General features: G+C 43.4%; 1 protein-coding gene across 1 annotated transcript in view; it reads left to right on the forward strand.

Annotated features, from left to right (window-relative positions):
• Nucleotides 1-15,752, forward strand: part of rtcb (RNA 2',3'-cyclic phosphate and 5'-OH ligase) — a 33,475-nt gene extending 17,723 nt beyond the window's left edge. Inside the window, exons 8-12 of the mRNA XM_038780639.1 lie at nt 2,246-2,421; nt 4,853-5,041; nt 9,597-9,707; nt 13,554-13,673; nt 15,329-15,752. Coding sequence (XP_038636567.1) covers nt 2,246-2,421; nt 4,853-5,041; nt 9,597-9,707; nt 13,554-13,673; nt 15,329-15,436 — 704 coding nt within the window. The 3' untranslated portion in view covers nt 15,437-15,752. The remainder of the gene's footprint in view (nt 1-2,245; nt 2,422-4,852; nt 5,042-9,596; nt 9,708-13,553; nt 13,674-15,328) is intronic.
• The last annotated feature ends 1,156 nt before the right edge of the window (nt 15,753-16,908 follow it).

Consider the following 16,908-nt stretch of genomic DNA (forward strand, 5'->3'; position numbering starts at 1 on the left):
CCAAAAACCTTTATCGATTTGAACACCTGAGTATGAATCTGTAGTATGAGGGAACAGCCTTATAAAAGCATGCCTGATATAAGTACACAAAAGGTGTTGAAAAGCTCCTCCATCACGTTGATCCATCTAAAGCTTGTGGTCTGAGTATCCCAAACGAATATCAAGTTTGATAGATTCTTTGTGGATGACTGCTTCTATAGAACCATTCCTGAAGCAGCAAGTGAGGTTAGCTTTCAGGAAGATCTAAATAATCTCGTCAAATGGGCCAATATATGGGGAATAGCACTCAACATAGAGAGATATAACATGAGTCAACAATAATCAGGGTCTATCAGTATCCAACTACACAATGCATGATTCCCCCCTTGAAGCTACTAAAGAATACCATTACTTAGGAATCCACATCCAAAATAATTTAAAGTTGAAATGGACAAAGTCAATACGCAGCCTCCAAGACATCCAGAATTCTGGGTTTGTGAAATGGACCTTCTGTCACACTAAAGGGAAATCAGTATCAGACATTTGGGACCCAGATACTGCTTTTTAAAAAAATCCCTCCTTGAGAAAGTTCAACGCCTCGCAACTTGTTTTGTTACAGTTACACAATTCCAGTGTCTCCCAGTTGGTTACATCACTGGGCTCGTACAGTCTCCAAAACCAAAGTAACCCGTAGGTTGAAGTTCCTCTATAACATTTTTAATGAATAAGCCAATGTTTGTAAGCAGCCCAGAAAACTGCCTGGCCGCCAACTGTAAACTCCCCAACGTGTGATCTCATTTTTCCCAACAACAGTGAAGGACTGGAACAATCTTCCATAAACTTTGAGGGTATGAGGATTAAGGAAAATCTTTTTGAACTTTTTTTTAATGAATGTGACTATTTAGTACTTATGCAAAGACTGTGAAAATTCCCTAGGGAAGGTTACAATCGGAAACTTTACCAAGTACCATTCTCAGCTTGTAAATACTGAACAACTGAGCATACATAACCTTCTGAAGTAGAGTATTTCAAAGATTCACAATCCTCTGAATGAAGAGATTTCTCGTCATCTCAGTCTTAAATGGCCGACCCTTAGTGCTGTCTTAAGCGGCTCAAAGGGTTAAATGGCCTGCTCCTGTGTATGATACTGTGTGTGTCTCAGCAAACTGTGTACAATTGGAGCCAGGCTTCTTTAACCTTGTACTCCAAGCTGCAGGCAAAAAGGGTAAAAATCAGTGAGATGATGGTGCATTGTGGTGTCTGTTTCATTCGATGGCAAATGGTTTACGTTGTAGCACTTTCCTCTGAAAATGTAAAACTCCGTGACTACACAATGAATATTCTCTCTATCTTCCATTGTGGCTCTAAAACCTTTAACCAACATCACGGTAGCATGGTGGTTAGCATAAATGCTTCACAGCTCCAGGGTCCCAGGTTCGGTTCCCGGCTGGGTCACTGTCTGTGCGGAGTCTGCACGTCCTCCCCGTGCGTGCGTGGGTTTCCTCCGGGCGCTCCGGTTTCCTCCCACAGTCCAAAGATGTGCGGGTTAGGTGGATTGGCCATGCTAAATTGCCCGTAGTGTCCATAAAAGTAAGGTTAAGGAGGGAGGGGGGGGGGGTTGTTGGGTTACGGGTATGGGGTTGATACGTGGGTTTGAGTAGGGTGATCATTGCTCGGCACAACATCGAGGGCCGAAGGGCCTGTTCTGTTCTGTGCTGTACTGTTCTTATGTTCTATGTTCTAACAGTTAAGGGTAACTACCAGATATGGCACAATAATGCTTTAACCTCAAGTGTTCTTAATTCTGAATATATTTTGATGTTTAAAGCATTGATGTAATTTTGAGTGAATATTTCAATATGCATGGAAAACAAAGGTTTCAGCAAATGCCTGTCCTCTCCCACTAATGATTATTAGTGACATAGCCTGTCTCACTGTTAAGATAACATTGCATGAAGTGGCTTTTGAAGTTATGTTAATTAAATTAAAAATGCAAGTTATCAATGCCACAATATAGGCATTACTTCTCTTCTGTCCATTGCAAGAAGATTATTCATCCCCCTTCATAGGTCTCCAGAAAAGTATTGGCAACCTGAAGGTACAAATTATTTTTTTATAAGTATGATCAATTTAAGCATGTTTAAGATGCATACATGTCTTGTGTCTTTTGTCAGATTTAACAAATCTCTCTTTTACTGCATTGAAATAGTATAGAATATCCCCAATATACTTTCTTACTGAGGCAGAACATTGCTTTGTTTTTCAGATGCCCTAGTGGCGATGGAGAAAGCTATGAAGAGGGATAATATTATTGTCAATGACAGGCAGCTGGCATGTGCCAGGATCAACTCCCAAGAAGGTCAGGACTATCTCAAAGGCATGGCAGCAGCTGGAAACTATGCATGGGTGAATCGCTCCTCGATGACCTTTCTGACGCGGCAGGTAGAGATTGTGTTAAACTGCACTATTCATCTAATATTTCAAACTTTGTGTTAAGTGCTTCTTTATTTGTTCTCCAAGTAAAAATTTTGCATTACTGTAAGTATTTACCTTGAGCAATATTTAAAAAGCAACTATTGTTAGAGGCACCGTGTCAACACAACCTTTTTCTAAACGATTTCCTGAACGGGAACTCTTTATCTCATCCAATCCATTCTGGGACGTGCAAATTGAAGGCAACTCAACCTTCTCTGGCTCTTACAAGCAGCTTTGGATTAAACAATCTCCCCTGTCTACCTGAATGTGTAGTTGCTGCACAGTAGGATTTATTGCCATGCGGTTCATCAATTCAAGAAGGTTAACACGATACGGTCCCAGTTGATGTTGTTACTGGACAAGTCTGATCCCAGAGTGAAACCTGGCTTGATGAATCCTAACTTTATAATTTTATTTTTAAACCCTGGAGGTAAGTTACTGAACAAATTCACAGGAGTCTGTTGATGAACCTTTGACAAACATTTATATTAAACAAGAAAAATGAACTATACCACAGTCACTAAAAAAGGTCTGAAAGATCTTAAGAAGTTAAGAAAATGACTTGAATATTCACAATTCCTTCACCCAGCTATCTATTTACAGATACACACATTCAGAAAGATAAAACAATTCACTGTATCTACCTTGTACTCTAATATTCAGGGTAAGTTTGCAGTACATGTGAAGCAACTGCCAAACTATGGTCAGACACACTATACTCCAAAGTAAATGGCAGATGCGACCAATGCAGAGTCTATGGATTTCTCCTTTTTAAATTTTGAGTATCCAATTCTTTTTCTTCCAATTAAGGGGCAATTTAGCGTGGCCAATCCACCTACCCTGCACATCTTTGGGTTGTGGGGGTGAGACCCACGCAGACACGGGGAGAATGTGCAAACTCCACACGGACAATGACCTAAGGCTGGGATCGAACCCGGATCCTCAGTGCCGCGAGACAGCAGTGCTAACCACTGTGCCACCCATAGATTCTACGGATTTCTCAACAACTCATCCAGACTCTTCTGCCATTATGACCCGATCGATCTTACTGAAACTCGCACGAACAGACTTAAAAACAGCTTCTTCCCCGCTGTTACCAGACTCCTAAATGACCCTCTTATGGACTGACCTCATTAACACTACACCCTGTATGCTTCATCCGATGCCAGTGTCTATGTAGTTACATTGTATATCTGGTGTTGCCCTATTATGTATTTTCTTTTTCCTTTTCTTCCCATGTACTGAATGATCTGTTTGACTGCTCGCAGAAAAATACTTTTCACTGTACCTCGGTACACGTGACAATAAACAAATTCCAAATCCAATCCAATCCAATACAACTCTGTCTTTCTCACAAGGGTTTCCAGTTACCTGCAGCTTCCTCCTCAGATCGTCAAACTTCTCTTGAGCCCATTTTGCTTCAAGTCTACTCCCCACAGCGCTCTCTTTAATGTGGAGCCTATTCTCTGTTCCTTTCTCACAACTTTATTCAACAGGATCTGTTTCTGAACTCTGTCTTTGTCTGTTGGATGAGATCAGGAGCTCCCGGTCAGGCAGCCTTTTTCTGGACCTGCGTCTGCCCCACTTCATGGCTTGGGAAATCTTCTTTTGTTTGGGACCTTCCCCTGCCCAGTGGAGCACCCTTTCTCAAATGGCACTCCTGTTAGTTCTCTTGAACTCCAGTTTTCTGTTGTGCATGCATTCAGGCCTGGCTTCCTGGCTAAAGAAACACACTGCGCATGCGCACAGGGCCACTTCTGGCCTGCAGACAGGGAAAACCACTGGCTGTGCAGTGGGACCATTCTGCATGCACACGAGACCAAAGGCACACTGGGAACTGTACTTCCTGAACTGCAACTACACAACAAGGTAAGTGTTTACATTCTTTAGCAATGTATTGAATGGAAATTAGGAAATGGTCTTTCTAATTCTCTGGTGTACCAAGTGTCGAGGGTTTAAAGAAACAATCTTAAGAAAAGGTGGAATTTGAGTATATAGCTGGCAATGAACTGAAGTTTATTTTCTCTTTTATCTGATTTTTCACATCTTGCTCAAGTTTTCATCTTCCATTTTCTTTTTTCTCACTTTCATCTGTCTTTTTCCTACTTTCCAATTTCCCACCTTTGTTCCCATCCACTTTCTATTCCCTCCCCATATTGTGCATTGTTTGTTTATCTCCTGATCAATTTATTTCCCATGTATTGTGTGCACGTGCTCCCACATCTCGCTTTGCTTTTTGTCCATATTTAAACTCTTCCAGTTATTTTTTTATTGGTCCCTATCTCTCTAATTTATTCCTCTAATTTATTAATCAAATTGCTTTTGGCTGCCCCTCTCATTCGTATTGCTCTCTCTCTCGTGCATTCATCCTCTCTTGCTCTCTCACTCTTTATTTTAGGCATTTGCCAAAGTCTTCAACACAACACCAGATGATTTGGATATGCATGTGATTTATGACGTATCTCACAACATAGCCAAAGTGGAAGAGCATGTGGTGGATGGGAAGCAGAAGACGTTGCTCATCCACAGGAAGGGTTCCACAAGGGCCTTCCCACCACATCACCCTCTTATACCAGTTGATTATCAGGTATGGAAATTACTGAGGTGGGATATATGGGCTCTCTGCATTATTCTGGTTATCTCGAGGCTGTTTACTACCTGGAGAAACCTGCATGGTGTTAAGATTATTGAGAGTTGGATGCATGCTATGTAAAGAAGTATTTAACCGTTAAATTGGACATTTAGTACTGAAAGTTGGAGCAGTTTGCTGTTACTATAGAAGTACGACATTTGAGTAAATATACAACTGAAACCTCTGAGGACTGGCCGTCACTATCAGCTTGTCACTCGGCTCCTATTGGCTTTTACCTGCATTCAAACTGCTCATTTCTGACCCAGGCCTCTTACCTGGGCCTCTTCAGCAATGCGGGGTGTGTACATGTTCTGGGAGACTGTTGGGCAGGGTCATCCCAGGAAACCTAGCCACCTCTCCTCCTCACACCGTTTAATGACACTAGCTGCTGTATTTTGGGGAGTCTTCATTCATTAACACTGGAAAGCTTAAGGATATTTAAATAACTTTTCAGAGTGTTAGTGAATGAGTGTGAGTGAGGTAATTAGGTAGGATGGTTGGGGTCCAGAGGAGGTTCACAGTGATGATCCCTCGAATGAAAAGCTTGTCGTATGAGGAATGGTTGAGGACTCTGAGTCTGCACTCGTTGGAACTTTAGAAGGATGAGGGGGGATCTTATTGAAACTTACAGGACACTGCGAGGCCTGGATAGAATGGATGTGGAGAGGATGTTTCCTCTTGTAGAAAAAAACTAGAAGCAGAGGACACCATCTCAGACTAAAGGGACCGTCCTTTAAAACAGAGATGAGGAGGAATTTCTTCAGCTAGAGGGTGGTGAATCTGTGGAACTCTTTGCCGCAGAAGGCTGTGGGGGCCAAATCACTGAGTGTCATTCAGACAGAGATAGATAGGTTCTTGATTAATAAGGGGATCAGGGGTTATGGGGAGAAGGCAGGAGAATGGGGATGAGAAAAATATCAGCCATGATTGAATGGCTGAGCAGACTCGATGGGCCGAATGGGGACTAAAAGGGAGTCAGAGGAGCGGGGAAGAGGTTTGGTTGAGAGGCGATGATTGATTGGTGAGGGGGGGGGGGGGGGGGTGGTGATCGAGGTGATTGTTGGGTCATCGAATCTGCGGCATGGAGACAGACCCATCAGCCCGAACTGACCCATGTCAACCAAAAAGCCCATCTAAACTGAATAGAATCAATAGAATTGTAGACGAAAGAAGTGTTTAGCTGGGAGTGTAAGTGGTTATTTATAGTTACCCATGAGTTAGAACATTTTTATCTAACATTTCCTACATGGCTATCCAAGTGAGTAAGTTGGAACCCTGTGAAGTCCCTGACTGGGAATTTTCTCAGAGGGGGTCTGACCACCGGGTTTGTCCAGTGGGAGTCCGAACGTTACAGGTGTAGTTCCCGTGTAGTCAGTGCACCAAGACGTCTGAGCTGTCCCGTAGCACATACCATCGCTCATTTGGTTTGGAAACAGTGAAGTGGCATTTAAAACTGACCAGGAATATTATAGCATTGGGATTAGAATTCTCAAGCTGATAAAGTAATACCACAAACAATCGAGGAACGTAGCTGTCACTAACCTTGTGATTTAAATGTATTTCAAAACACATTGTAATCCCTGCTTTTGCTTTTTATCACCATTTTATATATACTTTCTTAATTGGCACCTTGTGCAATTTTTAAAGAATGAAGAAAAGTACAGCACAGGAACAGGCCCTTCGGCCCTCCAAGCCTGCGCTGACCATGCTGCCTGTCCAAACTAAAATCTTCTACATTTCCTGGGTCCGTTTCCCTCTATTCCCATCCTATTCATGTATTCGTCAAGATGCCCCTTAAACGTCACTATCGTCCCTGCTTTCGCCACCTCCTCCGGCAGCGAGTTCCAGGCACCCACTGACCTATGTGTAAAAAAAAAAACTTGCCTCGTACATCTCCTCTAAACCTTGCCCTTCGCACCTTAAACCTATGCCCCCTAGTAATTGACCCCTCTACCCTGGGGAAAAGCCTCTGACTATCCATTCTGTCTATGCCCCTCATAATTTTGTAGACCTCTATCAGGTCGCCCCTCAACCTCCGTCGTTCCAGTGAGAACAAACAGAGTTTATTCAACCTCTCCTCATAGCTAATGCCCTCCGTACCAGGCAACATCCTGGTAAATCTCTTCTGCACCCTCTCTAAAGCCTCCACATCCTTCTGGTAGTGTGGCGACCAGAATTGAACACTATAGTCCCAAGTGTGGCCTAACTAAGGTTCTATACAGCTGCAACATGACTTGCCAATTTTTATACTCAATGCCCCAGCCAATGAAGGCAAGCATGCCATATGCCTTCTTGACTACCTTCTCCACCTGTGTTGCCCCTTTCAGTGACCTGTGGACCTGTACACCTAGATCTCTCTGACTTCCAATACTCTTGAGGGTTCTATCATTCACTGTATATTCCCTACCTGCATTAGACCTTCCAAAATGCATTACCTCACATTTGTCCGGATTAAACTCCATCTGCCATCTCCGTCCAAGTCTCCAAACGATCTAAGTCCTACTGTATCTCTGATAGTCCTCATCGCTATCCGCAATTCCACCAACCTTTGTGTCGTCTGCAAACTTACTAATCAGACCAGTTACATTTTCCTCCAAATCATTTATATATACTACGAACAGCAAAGGTCCCAGCACTGATCCTTGCGGAACACCACTAGTCACAGCCCTCCAATTAGAAAAGCACCCTTCCATTGCTACTCTCTGCCTTCTATGACCTACCCAGTCTGTATCCATCTTGCCAGCTCACCCCTGATCCCGTGTAACTTCACCTTTCATACCAGTCTGCCATGAGGGACCTTGTCAAAGGCCTTACTGAAGTCCATAGAGACAGCATCCACTGCCCTACCTGCATCAATCATCTTTGTGACCTCCTCGAAAAACTCTTATCAAGTTAGTGAGACACGACCTCCCCGTCACAAAACCATGCTGCCTCTCGATAATACGTCCATTTGCTTCCAAATGGGAGTAGATCCTGTCTCGAAGAATTCTCTCCAGCAATTTCCCTACCACTGACGTAAGGCTCACCGGCCTGTAGTTTCCTGGATTATCCTTGCTACCTTTCTTAAACAAAGGAACAACATTGGCTATTCTCCAGCCCTCCGGGACATCACCTGAAGACAGTGAGGATCCAAAGATTTCTGTCAAGGCCTCAGCAATTTCCTCCCTAGCCTCCTTCAGTATTCTGGGGTAGATCCCATCAGGCCCTGGGGACTTATCTAACTTAATATTTTTCAAGACGCCCAACATCTCGTCTTTTTGGATCTCAATGTGACCCAGGCTATCTCCACACCCTTCTCCAGACTCAACATCCACCAATTCCTTCTCTTTGGTGAACACTGATGCAAAGTATTCATTTAGTACCTCTCCCATTTCCTCTGGCTCCACACATAGATTCCCTCGCCTGTCCTTCAGTGGGCCAACCCTTTCCCTGGCTACCCTCTTGCTTTTTCTGTACATGTAAAAAGCCTTGGGATTTTTCTTAACCCTATTTGCCAATGACTTTTCGTGAACCCTTTTAGCCCTCCTGACCCCTTGCTTAAGTTCCTTCCTACTTTCCTTATATTCTACACAGGCTTCGGCTGTTCCCAGCCTTCTAGCCCTGACAAATGCCTCCTTTTTCTTTTTGACGAGGCCGACAATATCTCTCGTTACCCAAGGTTCCTGAAATTTGTCGTATTTATCCTCTTTCCGCACAGGAACATGCCGGTCCTGAATTCCTTTCAACTGACATTTTAAAGTCTCCCACATGTCAGATGTTGATTTATCCTCAAACATCTGCTCCCAATCTAGATTCTTCAGTTCCTGCCTAATAAACCCACGCATACACGGGGAAGACGTGCAGACTCCGCACAGACAGTGACCCAGTCGGGAATCGAACCTGGGACCCTGGAGCTGTGAAGCAACTTTGCTAACCATGAGGTTACCGTGCTGCCCATCACTATGCTACCGTGCTGACCACATCTCTATAACTCCTAACTATGACGCATTCTGCCACCTGCATGCTCCTAAGTGCATCCAGTTGCTGCTCCAACCGAACCACGCGGTCGGTGAGGAGCTGCCATTTGTTACACTTGCTGCAGATGTAGTCGACCGGAACGCTGGAAGCGTCAAGGATCTCCCACATCTCACAGTTGGAGCATTGCACTGACGTACTATATTTATCTGCATCTATCTTTGGAGGCAATGCAGTGGTTCACATTGAGGCTTGTGAAGAAGGATAGTATTAGATCTGGGACAGAGGATTGGTCTTTGTAGGAGGGGGGTGCTCAGTAAACGATAATGTTGCTAAGAATGTGCTTAATATGGCCCAATGCACCTGTGATCACTCGGGGCTCAGGTTTAGTAGCAATGTGATTTCCCTGTTCCAAAATAGCGATATGCAGATGATTAACTTTAAAAAGAGATGATATAGATTACAATTGAGAAAATACTCCAATAATTTTCCTGTAACTCTGGTGGATATGTTCTGTGTTCTCCTGTTTTATATTCTTTGTTTTTAATCCGTGTAGTTGACTGGACAACCTGTTTTGATTGGTGGAACAATGGGAACCTGTAGCTATGTGCTTACTGGCACTGATCAAGGCATGACCGAAACATTTGGAACAACGTGCCATGGAGCGGTAAGGAATTTCACAGTGGAGGGTTTCAGTGAAAGTGTTAAATTTCCAAGGATTCCCCTTCCTAGAATGACTTACACCTCACATTGCAAGGGGGTTGCTTTGATTGTCTTCTTATTCTAAGCCCTGTTGATAGACATCCTTGAATGCTTTAATATTGTTCAAGCACAACCCGTTACAAACATTGTATAACCTCAGTTATGTCGTGATCCTGTCTTTTTTTTCCTCCTCATGTCTCCATTGTTCTCCTGTTGATGAGATTAGCCAACCCTGGGACAACCTTCCTGGTGGCTCGTTCCTCCTCCCCCTCAAACCCCCCCCCCCCCCCTGTTCTGAGTGGAGCTGCAGACTTAGAAATCGGCGGATTTTGCCTGTTCACAATGGGCTAATTCAACGTAACACACGCTTGTTTAGAACATAAGAACTAGGAGCAGGAGTAGGCCATCTGGCCCCTCGAGCCTGCTCCACCATTCAATGAGATCATGGCTGATCTTTTGTGGACTCAGCTCCACTTTCCGGCCCAAACACCATAACCCTTAATCCCTTTATTCTTCAAAAAACTATCTATCATTATGTTAAAAACATTTAATGAAGGAGCCTCAACTGCTTCACTGGGCAAGGAATTCCACAGATTCACAACCGTTTGGGTGAAGAAGTACCTCCTAAACTCAGTCCTAAATCTACTTCCCCTTATTTTGAGGCTATGCCCCCTAGTTCTGCTTTCACCCGCCAGTGGCAACAACCTGCCCGCATCTATCCTATCTATTCCCTTCATAATTTTAAATGTTTCTATAAGATCCCCCCTCATCCTTCTAAATTCCAACAAGCACAGTCCCAGTCTACTCAACCTCTCCTCATAATCCAACCCCTTCAGCTCTGGGATTAACCTAGTGAATCTCCTCTGCACACCCTCCAGTGCCAGTATGTCCTTTCTCAAGTAAGGAGACCAAAACTGAACACAATACCCCAGGTGTAGCCGCACTAACACCTTATACAATTGCAACATAACCTCCCTAGTCTTAAACTCCATCCCTCTAGCAATGAAGGACAAAATTCCATTTGCCTTCTTAATCACCTGTTGCACTTGTAAACCAACCTTCTGTGACTCATGCACTAGCACACCCGTCTCTCTGAACAGCGGCATGCTTTAATATTTTATCGTTTAAATAATAATCCCGTTTGCTGTTATTGCTACCAAAATGGATAACCTCACATTTGTCAACATTGTATTCCATCTGCCAGACCCTAGCCCATTCACTTAACCTATCCAAATCCCTCTGCAGACTTCCAGTATCCTCTGCACTTTTCGCTTTACCACTCCTCTTAGTGTCATCTACAAACTTGGACACATTGCCCTTGGTCCCCAACTCCAAATCATCTATGTAAATTGTGAACAATTGTGGGCCCAACACGGATCCCTGAGGGACACCACTAGCTACTGATTGCCAACCAGAGAAACACCCATTTATCCCAACTCTTTGCTTTCTATTAATTAACCAATCCTCTATCCATGCTACTACTTTACCCTTAAGGCCATGCATCTTTATCTTGTGCAGCAACCTTTTGTGTAGCACTTTGTCAAAGGCTTTCTGGAAATCCAGATATACCACATCCATTGGCTCCCCGTTATCTATTGCACTGGTAATGTCCTCAAAAAATTCCACTAAATTAGTTAAGTACGACCTGCCCTTTATGAACCTATGCTGCGTCTGCCCAATGGGACCATTTCTATCCAGATGCCTCGCTATTTCTTCCTTGATGATAGATTCCAGCATCTTTGCTACTACCTAAGTTAAGCTCACTGGCCTATAATTTCCTGCTCTCTGCCTACCTCCTTTTTTAAACAGTGGTGTCATGTTTGCTAATTTCCAATCCACCGGGACCACCCCAGAGTCTAGTGAATTTTGGTAAATCATCATTAGTACATCTGCAATTTCCCTAGCCATCTCTTTTAGCACACTGGGATGCATTCCATCAGGGCCAGGAGACTTGTCTACCTTTAGCCCCATTAGCTTGCCCATCACTACCTCCTTAGTGATAACAATCCTCTCAAGGTCCTCACCTGTCATAGCCTCATTTCTATCAGTCGCTGGCATGTTATTTGTGGCTTCCACTGTGAAGACCGACCCAAAAAACCTGTTCAGTTCCTCAGCCATTTCCTCATCCTCTAAAGGACCAATATTTACCTTAGCCACACTTGTTTTATATATCTGTAAAAACTTTTACTGTTTGTTTTTATATTCTGAGCAAGTTTACTCTCATACTCTATCTTACACTTCTTTATAGGTTTTTTAGTAGCTTTCTGTTGCCCCCTAAAGATTTCCCAGTCCTCTAGTCTCCCACGAATCTTTGCCACTTTATATGCTTTTTCCTTCAATTTGATACTCTCCCTTATTTCCTTAGATATCCACGGTCGATTTTCCCTCTTTCTACCGTTCTTCCTTTTTGTTGGTATAAACTTTTGCTGAGCACTGTGAAAAATCGCTTGGAAGGTTCTCCACTGTTCCTCAACTGTTCCACCATAAAGTCTTTGCTCCCAGTCTACCTTAGCTAGTTCTTCTCTCATCCCATTGTAATCTCCTTTGTTTAAGCGCAAAACACTAGTATTTGATTTTACCTTCTCACCCTCCATCTGTATTTTAAATTCCACCATATTGTGATCGCTGCTTCCGAGAATCCCTAACTATGAGATCATGAATCAATCCTGTCTCATTACACAGGACAAGATCTAGGACCGCTTGTTCCCTCGTAGGTTCCATTACATACTGTTCTAGGAAACTATCGCGGATACAGTCTATGAACTCCTCCTCAAGGTTGCCTTGACCGACCTGGTTAAACCAATCGACATGTAGATTAAAATCCCCCATGATAACTGCTGTACCATTTCTACATGCATCAGCTATTTCTTTGTTTATTGCCTGCCCCACCATAATGTTGCTATTTGGTGGCCGATAGACTACTCCTATCAGTGACTTTTTCGCCTTACTATTCCTGATTTCCACCCAAATGGGAGGACATTCCACCTTATCCTCCATAGCACTGATGTCATCCCTTACTATTGCCCGGATGTCATCCTTAAATAACAGAGCAACACCACCTCCCTTACCATCCACTCTGTCCTTCCGAATAGTTTGATACACTCGGATATTTAACTCCCAGTCGTGACCATCCTTTAACCATTTCAGTAATGGCCACTAAATCATAGTCATTCACGATGATTTGTCCCATCAACTCATTTACTTTATTCCGAATACTACGAGCAGTCAGGTAAAGTACACTTATGTTGGTTTTTTTTACCTCTGTTTTGAATCTTAACATCTCCAGTTTTATTCCTTTTAGTATTATTGGGCCTATTCACTGAGCTCCCCTCAGTCACTGTACCTTGTACTGTCACCCTTTTTGATTTTTGACTATGTCTTCTCTGCCTTGCACTTTTCCCCTTGCTTCCTTTTGCTTCTGTCCCTGTTTTACTACCTTCCAACTTCCTGCATCGGTTCCCATCCCCTTGCCACATTAGTTTAAACTCTCCCCAACAGCTCTAGCAAACCCCCCCCCCAGGACATCGGTTCCAGTCCTGCCCAGGTTTAGAAACATGGCACAGCTTTGCTGTAATGTTTGGGACAACCTGTGCATTAGAATTTGGCTGTTGTTCCTAAGCGTATTATATACATCTGTTGATGCTTAAGTCTTATTAATAAATTAATATTTAAAGTTTTTTAAAAATAGGACATGAAAAAGAGCTGTTTTACTTTTGCCTTAATATTTAGTCACTTGTAATTGTTTAACTTGATTAGACTTGGCTGATGTAAAGTAAGGAGTTGGAATATAATTTTAGAATTTTCTTTCCAGGGGCGAGCTTTGTCACGTGCAAAATCTCGGCGTAACCTTGATTTCCAGGTTGTGTTGGACAAACTAGCAGATAAGGGAATTGCTATTCGTGTTGCCTCACCCAAACTAGTCATGGAAGAAGTAAGAGTGGCACATTGCTTTTATTTGTTGGACATTTCTTTTGAAGTTGGTCAAATGTTGTGGAAGCAAGTTAATTCCTTATTCTTTTTCCTATGCATGTTGGGGAGCATTGATGAGAAAAATAATAGAAATCCTGAGCTGCATTCTCCCGTCGCCAATGGCGAAATCGTGTTCGACGAACAGCCGGAGAATCCGAGTTCTCGACCACATTGGGGGTGGCACCGCTTTCACGATGCTCCGCCCCCTTAAAGCAGCGTACTCTAGAAATACGCCACATATTGACGGCCTCAGGACATTGCCTGAGGCCTTCCCCCTCCGATGCTCCGCCCCGACTGGCCGAGTTCTCAATGATGTCAGTCGCGTGTGGTCTCACCGTCAGGAACTCGGCGGGGCAGCTGCGGGTCCAGTCCAGCGCTGCCACAGTCGGGGGAGAGCAATCCGCGGACAGGGGGGACATTATTCAGGGCTGGGGCACTGTTGTGGGGAGGGGGGGCTGGAGCGCGCAAGCTGGCTGAAGGAGGGCACTAATTTGCGAGCCGGGTCCACGAGCAGCCACCGCCATGTTGCACGGCGTGGGCACAGACCCGGCAATTCTCTGGGGCAATTGGCAGCTAGAGCCGGGTGCTGTATGCTACCATCCTGCTGGCCCCCAGCAAAACGGGGCATCGGTGGCTGTTTTGCGCCAGTTTTTCTGGTGTAAAATGCCACTGTTCCCACGCCGGCATTGGGTCATAGCCCCAGAATCGGAGAATCCAGCCCCCTGTGTATATTTGACTTAAATTCTGAGTATAGGGAACTCTGATGTGGTAATATTTACAATTTAGTCAGTTCAAACTTGATTTATAAATGTGACAAACAAGACCCAGTCTGCGTTAAAAATTATTATTTTTAGCTTAACAGCGAGTGGAAAAACATTGGCGAAAAGGGTGTTTGCCCCACGGCCTCTCCCAAATGCTCGTCGTTTGTGTTTGAGCCCAAGTTACTGTTGGGCTGTTTGAAGGAGGTGTCATTGCCAAAAGTAATTCATTCCCCATCCCATATCTACACGTGCATTTCAGTAAATCATTGTGGATTATCCATCTTGAGCTAATTTTCCCATCCCTGATCCTTGGTGTTAAGGTCAGTTGTAGCTTTCCAGATACCTTAGCTGAGACCAACTCACTAAAACGGTAAAGAACTATTTGTATGTTTCCTCCTCTGATACGATATGCATATGTTGAAGTCAAGGTGTCCGATGGAAATCTGCTCAATTGCACCGACCAACGATGCTACACTTGAGGAATCTGGGCTTCCTTTCTGCAGATGTGCCGGCATATTCTATTATAGAAAACAATTTCTTTATAACACCCACCCTTTTAATTCTGAGTTGATAGTATAGTCTTGTCCAGCAGAGTTGGTGTCTTCTCTTTCTTTAAAAGCGGCTATTGTTTCACTTCTATGATAAATGTTATTCAGAAATTAGTCCTTTGATTTGTGGGTTTACGTTTTCTTTCTTGAACCATTGGGATTGAGAAAATGTACTTGTTTACAAATAAATCCATTATTGTCATATGATTATTTCCCCAAGGCCTTAGGACCTAGATTCAGAGTCTGCTGCAATAGTAATAATGTAAAACTTGTGGTCAGCTGGTAAAGAATATTTGTTTATCTTCTAGGCTCCTGAATCCTACAAGAATGTAACTGATGTTGTGAATACTTGTCATGAAGCAGGGATCAGCAAAAAAGCCATTAAACTGCGACCTATTGCAGTTATAAAAGGTTGATGGAGACTCCTTGATGATGGGTTAAATTAGGGAAAATGGACTGACTACTTTTGTATTAAAGTTCATGTAGTTATTTAGTGAAAAATGTTGATTTTCAGGCTCACTAAACAACACAGCAAATGCTGAGTCAAGTATCCTGCTTATTTTAGGCAATCCAACCTTTCATCAGACACTACTAATTATTTGTTTATTCCATTAAGTTGTAATACTTGTTCATCTGTGTGCTCAGTTAACTTTGCAGAATGTTTCTCCGTGCGATGTTAACAATACCAATGCAATGGATATCTGCACAATAAAATGGAGGAGAGTCCAAACTTGTTCTTTGTTTTGTCAACCTAAATAACAATCTTGAGAAGAACAATCTCTTTCGTAAGAAACCTACCAAAAAATGACACCTTTCTGTGCCGTGAATGCATTTAACCGTTGGCCTAAATCTTAGTGCTTATGATGTTGAAACTGTTGGCATCAGCCTTTGCAACTCAACCAAAATTGACCACAACTGTGGAATTTGCACATGGAGTGTTCCAGAAATATCAGAGCTTAAAGGCACCCCCTGAACTGTAATCAAAATAAATAAATTGGAACGTGTATTCTAAGGAGTTGATTTCACTGTAAAATCTCTTGATGAAATTGAAGTGCTTGTAACTTTTCTGGTTTGCTGTTTTGGAATCTTTCCGTGTGGTTTGCTGCTTACCTGCTGCAATGCCAAGTTTGGTGTCCGATTTAAACTGCTGTTCGGAAAGGGGAAAGCGCAGCACCAAGCTTGCTACGCCGTTGTGAGCAGGTTTCTTCCAGGTCAGTGGTGCACATGCCCACTGCTTTGACAGAGTCATCCAGACTCTAAACATGAGCTCCCTTCTCTTGCCAGACCTGCTGAGATTGTCCAGCATTTCCTGTTTTGGTACTCGTGCCCAATTACCGCTAAATCTGAGCCATCATTTTGATGCCAGATGGAACAGCACATTGGGGTAGCAGTGGATGTTCTATTGGCCCAAGCACCCTGGGTTATACAAGAATAAACTTTAAGATTTCTGCACCTGATATATTTCCAGTGAGCCATGTTTGAAAGTACTCGAATGGAATTTGGGTAGACAAGGAGTATAGTAGGGGATTAAGAACAGACTACATCCTAATGTTTCTCATCTGCCTCCTTTGTTCACACCATTACATGACGAGCCTTTGGTATGCAGTCTTTAGAGCTTCATACAAACATGTAAAGTGGGGAGAAGCTGTTTTTGAATCTTCTGGTGTGTGTTCTCAGACTTTTGTTTCTCCTGCCCAATGGAAGAAGTTGGAAGAGTGAGTAAGCCGGATGGGAGGGGTCTTTGATTATGCTGCCTGCTTTCCCAAGGCAGCGGGAGGCGTAGATGGTCATGGACTGGGCTGTGTTCACAACTCTGTAGTCTCTTATGGTCTTGGGCCGAGCATTTGCCATACCAGGCTGTGATGCAGGCAGATAGGATGCTTTCTAT

The sequence above is a fragment of the Scyliorhinus canicula genome, chromosome 20 (assembly GCF_902713615.1).
Source record: "Scyliorhinus canicula chromosome 20, sScyCan1.1, whole genome shotgun sequence".
In the NCBI taxonomy this organism is placed as follows: Eukaryota; Metazoa; Chordata; class Chondrichthyes; order Carcharhiniformes; family Scyliorhinidae; genus Scyliorhinus; species Scyliorhinus canicula.